Source organism: Diadema setosum, chromosome 5 (genome assembly GCF_964275005.1).
Source record: "Diadema setosum chromosome 5, eeDiaSeto1, whole genome shotgun sequence".
NCBI lineage: Eukaryota > Metazoa > Echinodermata > Echinoidea > Diadematoida > Diadematidae > Diadema > Diadema setosum.
Window position 1 is genome coordinate 25038666 of NC_092689.1, and position 15325 is coordinate 25053990.

At 38.6% G+C, this 15325-nt stretch overlaps 1 protein-coding gene across 2 annotated transcripts in view; it reads left to right on the forward strand.

Moving 5' to 3' along the window:
• The window catches only part of LOC140229216 (bone morphogenetic protein 1 homolog), a 48768-nt gene extending 35569 nt beyond the window's left edge, over positions 1-13199 (forward strand). For both annotated transcript variants that reach the window (XM_072309487.1, XM_072309488.1), the window contains exons 9-20: positions 258-374; positions 1049-1194; positions 2504-2699; positions 3230-3355; positions 4112-4272; positions 4720-4900; positions 5375-5500; positions 6815-6942; positions 7446-7659; positions 8132-8217; positions 9889-10053; positions 11471-13199. In XM_072309487.1, the coding sequence (XP_072165588.1) occupies positions 258-374; positions 1049-1194; positions 2504-2699; positions 3230-3355; positions 4112-4272; positions 4720-4900; positions 5375-5500; positions 6815-6942; positions 7446-7659; positions 8132-8217; positions 9889-10053; positions 11471-11617 (1793 nt within the window). In that variant the 3' untranslated portion in view covers positions 11618-13199. The remainder of the gene's footprint in view (positions 1-257; positions 375-1048; positions 1195-2503; positions 2700-3229; positions 3356-4111; positions 4273-4719; positions 4901-5374; positions 5501-6814; positions 6943-7445; positions 7660-8131; positions 8218-9888; positions 10054-11470) is intronic.
• Positions 13200-15325: the final 2126 nt, after the last annotated feature.

The window sequence follows — 15325 nt, forward strand, 5'->3', positions numbered from 1 at the left end:
CAAAGTTATTATGAATGTGAATCGACAATATGATTATGTGATGAAGCCAATAGGGATCCCGTAATACAACTGTACACATAGTCACCCAACTTTGAACTTTCAACAAACATCCTGCCCATGATCGCAAGTCAAGCGCGTAGAATTCGAATATCTATACCATGCCACTCAGAATGTGTGTACTAACATTAAATCCAACTGTACTCTTTCTTCAAAAACATTAACCGTAGAAAATTTGATACTCGAATACATTTGTCCAGGTCGATTCTGTGGGGCGTCTCTACCCGATCCGATACTCTCGTCCGATAGCCGATTATGGGTTGAACTGAAGAGTTCTGCGCACAGGTACAGCAGGGGCTTTTCAGCGCATTACGAAGGTAAGCGTCCCCATATTTCATGATGTGAACTGTTTCGGTTTAAATGTTGTCACTGGGGATGAATGTCGTTTGTTAATGCATCACAGACCACTTGCATCATCGCATACTATTGGCATGATTCTTTTTTTTTATAATATATTTTGTGATGAGACAATACTATAAGGTTATGCTTCTAAGTTGTTGCCTTCCCCCCTACAATATGATAGAGAACATGACCAAGCTCTAATATATGACTGAATTATGCAATATGTGTGATTGGATATTGATCTATTTTGCCACCCTTGCTCAAATTGCAAGTGATTGTTTTGAATTTTTTTTAATGTACCAAAATTGAATTTGTATCTCTACGGTTCTAGATTGATTTGATGAATGCATGTGAAATAAAATCGGTAAATTTGTTAAAACCAAAAAGTGACAACTCATCAAGCACTATTACAACATTCAATCCATGGTCACAATAATAGGCTTTATACAGACGCATTAAACACTAGAATGAAATTTAGTCGAGGGGGAAAAACAAGAATATTTTGTACACTTGTAAAACTGGAAGTTAGACTTACTTCCTTTGCCAATAATGTCAGTACCATAAATACTTTGTGTTGTTATGAAGGGATACTAACAGGAAATCTGTGGTCAAATTGACTGTGGTGAGATCAATATTTTGTTCTTTACAGCCATATGTGGCGGTCACATCGAGCGGATTTCGGGTACTCTGCAGAGCTCGAACTACCCAGACGACTACCATCCGAACAAGGAGTGTATCTGGCATATCACCATGCCTGAGAATTATACCGTGGGACTCAGCTTTCAGTCATTCGAGGTGATGACCTGTCAGGCCCAATATTCGACTCCTGCCCATGATGACTAACACGAACATTCCAAAAACCTAATGAAGGACGGAAAACAACGACAACATCTTTCAAGGACCGAGTTTCGCCATGTATACCATAGTCCCAATCAAAACCATTTTCCCCTCATGAAAGAAACAAACAAAGATCGTAATATAATGTAGCAAAACAAAATTGACGTCATAAGCCGAAAGCGATACTTTTGATTGTATTATTATTTTTATTATTATGGGGGTCAAACCAACCCTGTTTGTTGTCCTTCCTCAGTGGCTGAGAACTTCGGGCAATCACCTCTGTATTAATTTTGATGCTTATTTCTATATTCTCAGAATTTCCTTGCGCTTTGCGCTACAGACTTTGACAGTCTTTGATACTGTCAATTTGCTGCAAGTTAAAAATGGATAATGGTATGTCCCCAAATAATCAACCTGTCACAGAAAATAGAAAATAGGACACCTTACATGGTATATAAAACGATTTAATCACTGACCTTTTCATGAATTAAATAGCAACCTGGAGACGAAACACATCAGCGTGACAATCGTATTATGTTAGCCTTACCCTATCCGTGACATGTGTCAGTGCCATTACGTCATTGCAAATTAATGTATTGGATTGCTTGAAGTGTGCAGAGATCATTGTTAAAGGGAAAAGTTTTTCAGTCAAGCAAGTTTATTTCATGGAATCGAGGGTGATTAAAACTTCACTAAAGCTTTGAAAAACGCTGGCAAATTGACCTGACTTGATATAGTAATTTGCCAAATGTGCAATCCCGTAAATACCAGGTATGGGCACTCATATGGACGTATACTTCAGTGCAGTTCCACCTGTCGACAACCTGTCGTGTGTACAAAACGCAGAATGTTATTAAATGTGTATTTTTATTTGTATCTTGATGTATATTTCTGCACCGGAGTTGATTATTCGTGATGTATGTCTGTCAGATTATTTTCATCTTAATGAATTGTAAACATACTGACGTTTCATTAGAAAAGACACACACAAATGGACAAGTTCTGATTTTTACCTACCAACATCAGAAACCTCTATGTAACCTAACATAATGCCTCAGGAGGGCCCTGTTTTTATGACTTGCCTAGTAGGCCCACTTTTGAGAAGTCGTAACTCGCTATCTTTTTTTTTTTTTTTTTTTTTTACGTGCGATTTGGCGAAAATGTCCTTGATTTAATGCATTCACTTCATTATGGTAATCAGTCAAGGTGAAGCATTGTATTCTTGAGCATAAATTCATGTCAATTGCTGTACGCCTGTTCCTCCTAGATCGAGCGACATGAGACCTGTATCTATGACTACGTAGAGGTACGCGATGGTCACGACGAGAGCTCACCTCTGATTGGTCGATACTGCGGTTACTTCCTACCAGACGACGTCAAGTCTACGGGTAACAGGATGATGGTCAAGTTTGTGTCTGACGGTTCTGTCAACAAGGGAGGATTCTCTGCCGACTTCTTCAAAGGTATTGCCTCATTCTTTTAGTGGGAAATTAAAAGACATAGCCGCTGGATAGCGGTATACGGTAAATTGATTCTAACCCTCGCAGATTGTGTGAGAGAGCCACAGTGAAACATAGGTTGCCAGAGATTGTATTAGATCTGTCAGCCTTACTACGCATCGAGTCAAGCAAAGGCAAAAGATGCAGGCATGGTGGGAAGCTTTCCATGCAAAACTCTGGTTCGTTGTACCTGAGAATGACGAAACTCTTAATATAAGTAGCCATCATTTTCCTCTACTATGTCTTTCACTTGACGGTTAAGTATTTTAAAAATCACGATGTATGTCTATAATGATAATAGTGATATCTGTTAAATCTTATGATCATCATTTTTGTCAGAATGTTACATTGTATTACCATACTATGAAGTAGAGTTATTGTTTTGCTGTTATTTACAAGTAACGATCGTTACCCCAGCAACCTTTCTTCCTCTTCCCTTTGCTCATCCTCTCATCTCTGTCCTATATCCTTCCTATTCAACCACTGTCCAACAGAGATCGACGAGTGCGCCCAGCCAGATCAGGGCGGCTGTGCGGATATCTGCATCAACTCAATCGGCAGCTACAGATGTGACTGTAGTCCGGGCTTTGAACTCAGCTCAGATGGGCTAGGATGTGAAGGTTGGTAGAGGCTGGAATTTAGAAGCGGACTTTTTGACTCATAGTCAGATAGACAAACAGATAAGACATACGATACAGGCAGACTTATAGATTATTAGATACTGGATAGATAGATAGATAGATAGATAGATAGATAGATAGACAGACAGACAGACAGACAGACAGACAGATAGATAGATAGATAGATAGATAGATAGATAGATGGATGGATGAATAGATAGACAGACACAGGTAGGTAGGTAGATAGGTATGATAGTTCGGTAGATCAAGATAGAGGGATGGATTATATACTGACGATTAGAATAGCAGTGCAAATGAATTTAGTTGCTGATTGATAAGACTCATAGAAATGATCAAATATAGAAAATAGAGGTAACAAATATATAAAGGCAGAAGTCGAGAAAGAATCTTGAATTTTGTTTTCAAGATCGATTATGGTATCATACGGCTGCATTTGAATGTCACACACATTGAATAGGATATGGAGATATTGTACATGATTATAAGTGTTAAGATATCATCATGTGCTCGGCTTGGTACTATGATATTATAATCTGAATAAATGGGACAGAGCGAGAATTACTTAACATGATCTGAATATTCATAGTTCATTTCGAGTAGTATGTATCTATTTTAATCATTATATCCCCGTCTTGTAGCCCCGAAAGACAATCTCCTTGAATGTGATACTCTATTGGATTCAAGTGTATTGAACCAATATCTGTTTGACTCTCTCTTTCTGTTTTATCTCTTAAGTGGCGTGCGGAGGTCTGTTTACAAGCCTTCAGGGAAACATAACCAGCCCGTCATGGCCCGAGCCGTACCCTCAAGACAAGAACTGCGTGTGGCAAATCGTGGCTCCATCCAACTACAGGATATCACTGCAATTTTTCTCCTTTCACCTTGAAGGCAACGAGGTACAACAGATTTACGTCCAAGTGTCTTTTGGAAACATGCTAAACATTATGAAACTCTGCAATAAAATGCTAAGTGTGGAAGAGAAAAAAATGACTACGTGTATTTGAATGTGTGAAACATTCACAGACATATAAGGGGCCTCGGAAATGGGAGGGAGTTGGAGGTTGGAGGCCGTCTCCCACAAACACATTTGACGAAGACAACAACAACAACAAAAACAACGACAAACCACCAAAACCAAAAGGGGGTGATACCCTGAGCACTACCCATGACGCCCCCCCCCCCCCCTCCACACGCGCGCATTGTATTCTAATTTTTACGTGTAGATGTTTTTACGATTTTTTTTTTAAAGGAAAAGGGAAAGCATTAAATTTTAATCTGTGATGAGTCGAGGTCCAATTTTTGCGTATGTATTGTTAATTCTCACCCCCTCTTTTTTTTAACAGGTGTGCAAGTATGACTACGTTGAAGTTAGGAGTAGTCTGACAGAAGAGGGCCTCCTTCATGGAAAATATTGTGGCAACGAAATTCCGGAAACCATCACTTCTCGCTTCAATAACCTTCGGATCGAGTTCCGTTCCGACAACACGGTGGCCAAGGACGGATTCTTCGCAAACTTCTTTGCAGGTGCCTCTCTTCTTTTCATTCATTCCTTGTTTATTTTTATTTCCGAACGATATACAACTGTACGTGTATATCAAAAACGTCAAAACGCGTAACAACGACTACAAAAAGACGTCTTTGTCGTAGTCGTTAGTACAGTTGTTTCTTGCTTCGTAAAATTTCCACCGTATTTGTTATCAAGTGCTGCTAATGAAATTATTAATCTGTGATGTGTAGGCATACACCGTGAGCAAACACGTACTACGTCTCCCTATCATAACTGTATGCAGGGCGTAGGGCGATCAAGGTCCATCCAGACATTTGGTTCTTTTTTAAATAATTTTTATTTCACGTGTCATGGTCGTCATCATCTTTAATATTTTTGGAAGTAGCAAATGGCGTCTGGTGTAGAGTTATGAGTCACGATATCAAATATGATAATACATTATATGATATGTTTAGTTATCCCTTTATCTGTTCACTTACTGTATTTTTCAGACGTAGACGAATGCGAAGACAGCAACGGAAATTGTCAGCACATATGCACAAACACGTTAGGGAGTTACACGTGTTCGTGCCAGAACGGCTTCACACTACACGAGAACCAACACGATTGCAAAGAGTGTAAGTGTATCTATGTCTATCGAATTGTCGATGCTGATTTTATGAGATTCGTTCTTCTTTTATTTCAATTGTTGTTGGGGGTTTTTTGCCAGTTGATTTGGTTTTGTATATTCCTCTCAACGCCACACTAAATGTAATGATTTGTTTGATTTGTGATGCTCACATGAGGCATGAGCATCTTAATTCAAAAGAATCACTCATGTTTGGTGGTTTCTTTAGGTTTGCTTTGTGTTATTTTTTAAAGTGGTTGGCTAGTACTAGTAACTGATCAGTGGGAATCAGTGGGAATGCTGGGGGATGATTGTTCCAAATCTTGTGGGATTCATTTAAGAGTACATTATCTACTGTTGTGTGATGTTTAATGTTTCCAGGTTAGCATGCCTGTACAGTGACGGGGCATTAAACTGCACATTACTTGAATATGAGACCATTCTGAAGCAAATCATTTTCACACAACAATAGATATATGATGTACTCTTAAATGAATCCCACAAGGATTGGAACAATCATCCCCCAGCATTCCCACTGATTCCCACTGATCAGTTACTAGAAGGGATAGTACAGTATTGGTGGAGATGAGAATTGGGCTTTTAACTTTTTGTGAGATACCAAGAAGACACTTATGATATAGTACAGGGCATACCATTTTAAGAGGAATTCAAAACTTATTTGATGAAAATCGGGTTTGGAATGACTGAGACATCGAAAAACAAAGTAAAACAAAGCGATTGTAATAAAGTGTGGGTCCCACACTTTATTAGAATCGCTCTTTTTGGATATCTCAGCCGTTTCAAAACCAATTTTCTTCGAATAAACATTGAATTCCTCATAGAATTACATGCTCTTTCATATTTCGTAAGAGGTTTCTCATTATCTCACCAAAAATGTTAGAAACCTGAAACTAGGTCTCAACCAAAACTATACGATCCCTTTAGAGTGGATGTGTTGAGTTACAAGAAGGGTATTTTAATCTGTTGGGTGAGCGCAAGCAACATCGATGACAGTAGAAGACATACTCAGGTCCATTCGACGGACTTTTTTTTTTCCTGAAGTATGAGTCTGCAAGAATCTTCAGCTGATTGAAGGAGGCAGACTTAACCAAAAAAAGAAGAAGAAGAAGAAGAAGAAGAAGAAGAGTAACACTTCATACTATTCTCTTCCCATCATCAGCAATCTAAAATCTGAGAGGGAAATGAGGACGTGTCAAATATTTGCAATCACTTGTCATTCAGACATAAACTTGTGTTTCCTATTCCATTTCAGCAAAGTTAGAAAGTGGCTAAAAATAATGCTTCTTTTGTCTTGTATTACTAGCTGGCTGTCGACGGGAAATTCAGTCAACCAGTGGGATAATCACAAGCCCGAACTACCCAGACAATTACCCCAAGAGGAAGGAATGTACGTGGCATGTCTCAGCAGCTCCTGGACACAAAATAGTACTGGTAAAGCAACAAATCGCTTCTTTTTTTTTCAGATTGCGTAGTCGGCAACAGTAGGCCTATGGGAAGCATATTAACGACGAGAAGTTATATCTGATAAAATATCTGTGATGAGTCACTGTGTGACAGGAGATATTATTACTGTTTCAGTATTTTGTACAATTGGGGGAGCTGTGGCATAGTGAATACGACTCCCGACTCCCAATCGGAGGACCCGAGTTCGATTCCCTCCCAGTGCTTATACGTCCTTGGACAAGATGTTTTTACCCACCATGTCCTTCTCGACCCAGGTGTATAAATGGGTACCTTGCAACGCTAGGGTAATAATAATGGCAGGGCCATCTGGTAGAGCAGTGGCAACACTGAATATACCCTGGATATTATTATTACTATTTTGTATATTTATATGAACATTCAAGTTAAATGTATAGCAACGAATGAAATGGAAATGAAATGAAAATCTCTGATTCATACCGGTGTGCACTGTTTTCTTGGTGTCCTTGCAGACCTTCTCTGAGTTCGACCTCGAACAGCACCAGGAGTGCGCCTACGACCGCCTGGTTGTGTACGATGGTGAGACGGACGAGGAGCAGGTGCTTGGCCGGTTCTGTGGGGCAGTGGTTCCCGACCCTGTCATATCAAGTAGCAATCACATGTTTATCAGCTTCTACTCGGACGCTTCGGTCTCCAGGAAGGGTTTCTCCGCCTCTCACTCCACACGTGAGTAATAAATGAATAATGGTACTTTTTGAACTTTTGCTTCAATTAAAAGAGATCCTTTTTAATGATAAAATCTCTTTTTTTTTTTTCTGACTATGATAATGAAAGTGTAAATGCCTGAGGGAGAACGGATCAAACCAAGCCAAATTATGATAGCAGGCGATTGCTGAGTATACGTCATGAACTTAAGAAGTGTTGCCTTCTTTACAAGTCTCAGATTAATCTCATGAAGGCAATATTCAAGACCCTTGACTATGGTAACTCAACTTTGTCATGAGTTAGGCTACCCATGTGCACTATGTTGAGATCAGCGAGGACAACGTTTTCTTCTTACTTTCACTTGAATTACTTACGTAGTCGTTTGTGCTAGGTATCGCGTGTCTAACACGTCTTGAAGGCATCAGTCCTGCAGTGTTTCTCAGTGGAATACCACATGGTAACACCGTTTATGTCAATGATAATGTTCATGCAGAGTGTGGTGGGAGTCTCATTGCAAGCACCACCTCGCAACGGCTGTACTCACATGCAGACTACGGCGATACCAACTATCGGAATCAGGTAAGATATCAGCTATCGATCACCTAAACCAGCCCGCCAAGATAAGGCTAGCAAGTCTCGTTCATCTATCTTAAAGATTGTATAAACTCTCTTGACAGAATATTGTGACTGTATAATTGATCAACTGAAACTTTTCTCTGGTGTATGTGTAAACTGCAACAAATCTGAAATTATAGCCTTAGGGCCAAAGTCTGTCCTCGAGGTGTTCCATTTGTTGGATTCACATATCCCACATGGCCGTATCGTTTATTAGTAATGCGTTTTTCTGCAGATTCTAATGATTTATTTGAGTTGAATTTCAAGCCTAAATTGGAAGCATTTAAAAGAATATTGTTAAAGTATGGGCTTCTAGAAATTAAACTCCAGTTGGCAAAATTATTCTTGTAAAATCACTTGGCATATCTCAAGTTATAATTTTGTTCTCAGTGCTTCCCAAACCTCCAGATGCTTTTATAAAAGGAATTGAGTCTGACATATTTATACTCCTTTATGGAGAAAGACTGATAAAATTAGTTGAGAGACGATTATTTGGGGATTATAGTGAAGAATTGACTGCGAATGTTAATACAATCAATTATTACAGGTCTGACAATTGCATGGGTTAAACGAGTATTGAATTCTGACAGAGGGAGCTGAAAATATTTCTGTGATTTAGTAAGAAAACCTTGGTGGAGATTTGTTTTGGATTTCTAACTTCGATTACAAAGATAAGATACGGAATATTAGTTATATATTTATACGAGAAATAATTCTCCGCTGGAGCAACTTGATCTTCTCCCAGAACCCCCCCCCCCCCCCAATGTTATATCCACAATCAGCTAATGTTAAATAATTCCTGTATCAGTATTAATAGAAATGTAATTGTTAAACATGATTGGATAAATAAATATACTATTTGTTAAATGAACTTCAGAAGCGGATCTAGAGGGGTGGGGGTGGGGGTGGGGGGTTGCAACCCCCCCCCCCCAAAAAAAAAAAAAAAAAAAAAATCCGGGGACCATTTTTTTTTTAATCTTATCTTTTTTTTTTTAACTTGTAATTTTATTTTTTTTCTATTTATGGCAATGACCTCTATACCAAAAATAGTGGTGTTTTAGACGCAAGAAAACGCCATTTTCACACACGGATTTTCAAAAATTCTCCCTACTGTGGGAGGGGGGGAACCCCCTCCCACACCCTCCCCCCCCCCCCCTCGCTCGCTCCGCTCGCTCGGGCTCGGTCGCTACGCTCCCTCGCATACCGCCCCAACCCCCTCCTTTATAAAAAGCTAGATCCGCCCCTGAACTTGGTGGTTGTTTAACTTACTCTCAATTGACAAATAGATAGGCCTACATTTGTATAAAAGTCTTTGTAATTTTCTTGGTTATTGTGAGTTATTACCACATGCTTGTAGTTTTATCTGTATGTCTGCTCATGTTAGGTTTCCAACACATGTGCGTGGCACATGGAGATTCTCTTTCAGCGTGCGAATGAAGGATCTTTAATATATTTTTTTTTATTTATGTTCGTGTGTTGTTGTTGGTGTTGTTGTTGTTGTTGTTTTTGTTTTTTTGTTTTGTTTTGTTGTTTTTTGTTTTTGTTTTTTTGTCTGAAGCTGTTATAATCCCGTGTGAAGAATGTATTATGATAAAGCGACTTTTAAATTGGTTTTGTCTTTCCTGACCGCTACAGGAAGATTGTGAGTGGACCATAATCTCTCCCAACAACCAGCTCGTCCATTTGTGGTTCAGATCATTCGACATCGAGCACGAAACCGAATGCGACTACGATTACGTCGAAATCTTAGACGGAGATAATTATGCGGCCGAGTCATATGGACGATTTTGTGGGCAACGGGTAAGGAAAAACGCAACAATCAGAGAGCACATCCAAGATGCGAATCCCCTCGGCCAAATGTTGTTTATATTAAAAGCAAAATGTGAAAAAGAAATTGGTGAAAATTTGATATGCTTCTCTCCTCCAACAGGTGAGCAAACTCCGTGAAATGCAGCCGAGACTGAAATTCCGTTCACTGTTGAGGGGAAAGAATCTAATGATTACAATTGTTCCTCTTATACGTACTGGAATCTTGATTAGTGCGGCGGTCAAACGATATTTCCTGTACATACAACTGTACATGTATATTGCCCATGCAAAGTGTGTGTACAAGTTGCGTCTCATGTTTGAACTCTACCAGTAATGGACGGCAGCCACGTGTTATATCCCTCGAGCTTTTTTTCCGGTGCAAGAAAAGTCTAGGGCCTACACTCCGTTCAGCGTAGGATGAAGGATAAAATTACATACGATACTGTTACATGTATAATGTTGCGGTTGCGGTTAGCAGGAAAAAACAAAAGTAGTTACAGTTATCGACAAGTACTAGTTTATCTTTGGGTAAGCTCTTTTATGTGGTGTTTAGGCTATTCGGAAATAGTGCAAATGTTATTTGGCAAAGCTTGCTACGAAGGATGGCTAGAATATTACGTGCACGAAAAGCCTTTTATGTGTTATAGTGCTACACATTTGGTGCTGTACTTGCAAACAGTGGATTCTTTATACGAGTAGCCTTTGTAATTATACTACATGTATAATATGACTTTTTAATTAAGAAAAAAGATCATGCTGCGATTGTTCGATAGCTGAAAAGATTATTAGAGAATGATCTCCGTACATACCTATGTATGGGTGGTCTCAAAGGGATGAAGCATTGCCAGGAGATCAATGTGTGTGCTTGCCTGCTCTAATGGAGGGCGGAGAGAAAGTAAGGTGTCATATCTCTCTCAATAATTTGAAGTTGAAGAATAACTTCGACCAACTCGTCACATAGAAACGACATTGTTATACTTTTTTTTTAATGAATGAATTCTTGCGTCAATTTTTTCCCCGACTGACTGACCAATTGCTCTTCATCGAGGTAAATAAGCGCCGAGTACTCATTGATTTTGCAGAAGCCATGATGCAAAAAAAAAAAAAAAAAAAAAAAAAAAAATCGTTGGCTTACATACTTAAGTTGGACTCGAGATCGGAGATCGTTGGGTCGAGTCTAACCCGGGTATGCATGCCCATTTTTTTTTCTTTTTTGGTTATATTTACTGCTAGAACATTGAATAATCGGTTCTTACTTACATCGATAAAGGGCGATATGTCGACAGTGTAATACTAATGATGCCATAGATATAAAGAACAGGAAGGAAATCATCTGAGATTACCTGGTTATTAGACGCAGTATTAAAATGATACTGCCTTTTTTTTTTCCATTTCCGTATATCAACAGGCACCGGACGACATAGTCTCAGTCGGAGACGCTCTGATGATCATATTTCGCTCGGATGACACCATAAACAAGAAAGGCTTTCTGGCCATCTACAAGCTGACAGATGGGAACATTTTACAGGAGGAGGAGGAGGAAGATTTTTTCTGAATTCCTTCGCAACATCCCAGAGACACATCTTTCCTCTTGTTTAATAGATCTCTTGTCCTTTGCATAAAGAGTGACTTCTATATTGACGAAAAAACTTTTAAAGAGAAAAACGTACACGTCTTCGAACTGAGGAAAACTCTCACATTAGCATTCCTTTCAAAGTGTCTCGATCCGTGAATTAAACTAACAATAAACAATAAAAAGGGGAAAAACAGTTCCGAGGTGGTGTGTTTTAAAAGAAGAAATTGTGTGATGAAGAAATCATGGGAACACTACAACACGACCATCTACCATGTTCTGGAGCCACGATATCTTTGGAGATCCAGCAAATTTACGAACAAGCTGCCGGAATATAAGCGCATGAAACCAGTGGTGTTTAACTTTTACCAATGACAGCAAGGCCATCCAAACCATGGCAGCAAAGGTCCTGTGAAAACTTCACTAGATGACAAGGGACAGAACAACGTTTTGTGTCTATTGCTCGGTCATTCTTCTTCGTAGCCGAGCCTTACCTTTGATGTTTTCAGCGAATGACTACTGCCTCCTGGACTCTTCGACAGCTTGGGGGATTATAGGAAATTGGATTTAGATATTTTGGCAAATGCACAGATTTCAATTTGTCAGCTGTGAATAATTTTCTGTTCGTAAATAGTTGTCACGGCACATAAAAGACATCTATGCTGATAGTTGCAATATGTAGGATAATCTCAGTGATAGCACGTATGTCATGGATTCAGCCAAATAGGGTAGCCACGCATAGAAGACTGGTTTGTACAATTTCTACGATCCATAGTTTGTGCACGTGTCAGAGATTGCTCAATGACACTGTACACTTGAAAGCAAAGCGAGAAAACTCCAATTAATTATGACAACGAGCGCAATTCAGGTGAGAGTATGACTTTGTGAATACATGTTGTTGCTAAACTATATCTACTTTGACACTAATATTATGAACTAAATCTTTATACGTGTATTTTGTAAAAAAAATATTAAGTTTTTTTTCGTGATATTAACTTATCAAGAAAAGGTCTTCTTTAACTCATTTTGTTCATGTTTCTTATCAATTGCTCATCAATATCTTTCACTATTGTGTTTTCATTTGAATTTGATTTTTTTTCCTTTATTTCCCTGATTATCTTCAGTATTGTTACGTATTATCATTATTTTATTTATTATTATTATTGATATTATTATTATCTATAGGGCCTATATTCAATAATTGTTATTATCTTTATCATTTCACTTTGGGTAATGTTAGTTTCATTTCTTCTGTGTATTGCGAACTAAGGTGCCTTCTCCACTTAGCTAATTCTAAGTGAATGTACACATTGTAAATTACATTTCAAAGTTATGTCTTCTTCATGTACACTGCTTACTTCCTCGTTAGAATAATTGAAGTAGCCCAAATGTTTTAGCTATTTTAGTTTAATAACTGTTACATTGTAAACTAGTGTTTATACATTGTTTGAGTCTGAAAGAAAGTAGATTTTTTGATGAGCAATATTCATCTCTCTTTTGCTTCTGAGAAGTCGATGACAATGACACGATACGTTCTGGCATTTCCACCCACAAGCAAAATTAAACCCAGCACTTTTTGAAGTTACCTTCTGTGGATTGTGTCTGACTTGTGTTTAACTTGTGACTCTGCGTATAGTATCATATTACATTACAACTATCCTTGTATCCAACATCTTCAAAATCATCCTTAGCTCGGTATAATTAATGCGTTCCTTTGCTGAAGGACGGGTCGTGTTTCACCAAGGAGGTACTAGGCTTTGCCTAGATAGGCTTTGCCTAGTACCTCCTTAGTTTCACATTATTCGCTACTGCTGGTGGTGGTTGGGGGGGGGGGGGAGGCGAAAACATTGCATGTGAGCGATTGAGATCGACCCAAAGGCATGAGACAGAAGACTGGAAATGGAAAGGTGGACAAGTGGGGCAAGAGATTAAAAATAAAAGGTAAAATATCAAATGTGAATGACGTTTGCAGCGATATGCATAAAGTGCATGACAAGTAAAGAATTAGAAATAATTATGAGAGGCAGAGGGGAGTTATACAATAGCAGTTTAAAGAGATACATGTATAGGTCTTCTACATCAAGAATGTTTACTTTGTTACTCATAATTTTGATGGCAGATTGTCCTATACATGTAATTCAATTTCTGTTACATTGTAAGCACTTTGAGCCTCATGGGAAGCTTTCATTGTATTGTATTGTATTGTATTGTATTGTATTGTATTGTATTGTACTAACCCTAATAAAATAGGCGGGGGGGGGGGGGACTGGTTTAATGAAATGGTCACTCTTTTCATAAGTCCTTGATCCAGATGGTCGGGTCATCCGGATCACCACAAGAAACTTGTTACAAGTTTCTTCTTTGACCCATTCATGTCTGATCTTCTCCGTATACATTCGCCACATTCGTCAGCAAATTTTTCCCTTCACTTGCCAGCAAACACACAAACAATACCGCCAAAAACATAATATTTTGGAAGAGGGTAGATTAAAAGTGAAACGCGCTCTTAATGCCCTCTATTGTGGTCTCACATGCAAAATACAATACAGCGAACTGATACCCGTGCACAAAAATAAATAAACAAACAAACAAGCAAAAAAAACAGACGACCAAGGTCAGATGTCTTTACTGTTCTGTTTTATTTTTTTTTTCTAGAACGAAATCGTGAAATATTTGTCACATGAGAAAAGCTGTAGCTACTGCGACATCGCTTTCATACATGAATATCTTTGGAGACTGATGTCGTATACCCGACGCTACGAACTCTATTCTGCACAAATAAGGAACATGTAATACAGCACATCTCTATTTCATTTCTAAAAACGCGTAATAAAAGCAGGCGTTGCAGCACATCTTTTGATAATTTCATAACAACCGTGCTTCATGGCAGAACAAGCACGCAACACGCATGTTATAATTACATCACGCACTGATTAATACACACATCGCCTACACACAGTACAGCATCATACATCATGTCGATAGCATTCAGACAAACAGAGCAATCGCAAACTTTGGTAAAGCTCAAATCAGAAATCTGTCATAAAGAGATTTCTCAAAGGCTTTTGCTTTTTCATAATAAACAAACAAAAAGAAATGGCCGCTCCTTAACAAAAAAAAAAAACATAATAAAAATAATACACACGACTGGTACGTCGGGCCTGCTCAAGTAACGTCACTACGCACTACAGTGTATTGTGATATAGTTTTGCATTTCGTCATTCTTGTAATAATCAATGTTCCATATCACTTAAAAACCCAGTTTGTATCCAACAGCTCAATTCAGTACTTAAGTTCAGTACTTTAAGTTTGTGGGATAGGGATCTCCTATTAAACTGCAGCAGTTCCACAGACTAAAAGTGAGTAGATATTAACAGCTCTTTAGAAATCTCCTGCAAATACGTAATTGTTCTACGAGACTATACTTGCGCTCTTGAGTTGTTTCACACAGTTAACGCACGATTTATTACCACATCAGTGTCCTGGCAAGAATACCCTCATATCGGGTATGTCATTATGACCATGATGTAGAGATATTTGGTTCAGGGGAAAAAAAAAATATGCCCCCTACAAAGGCACACACACCCATGATTTGTTAGGTAGTTGAACGTGTTTTACAAGAATCGTCCATATACATGTACCTATTATACACAGCTGAATTGGGATATTCCTTCCAGGTAACACAATAAG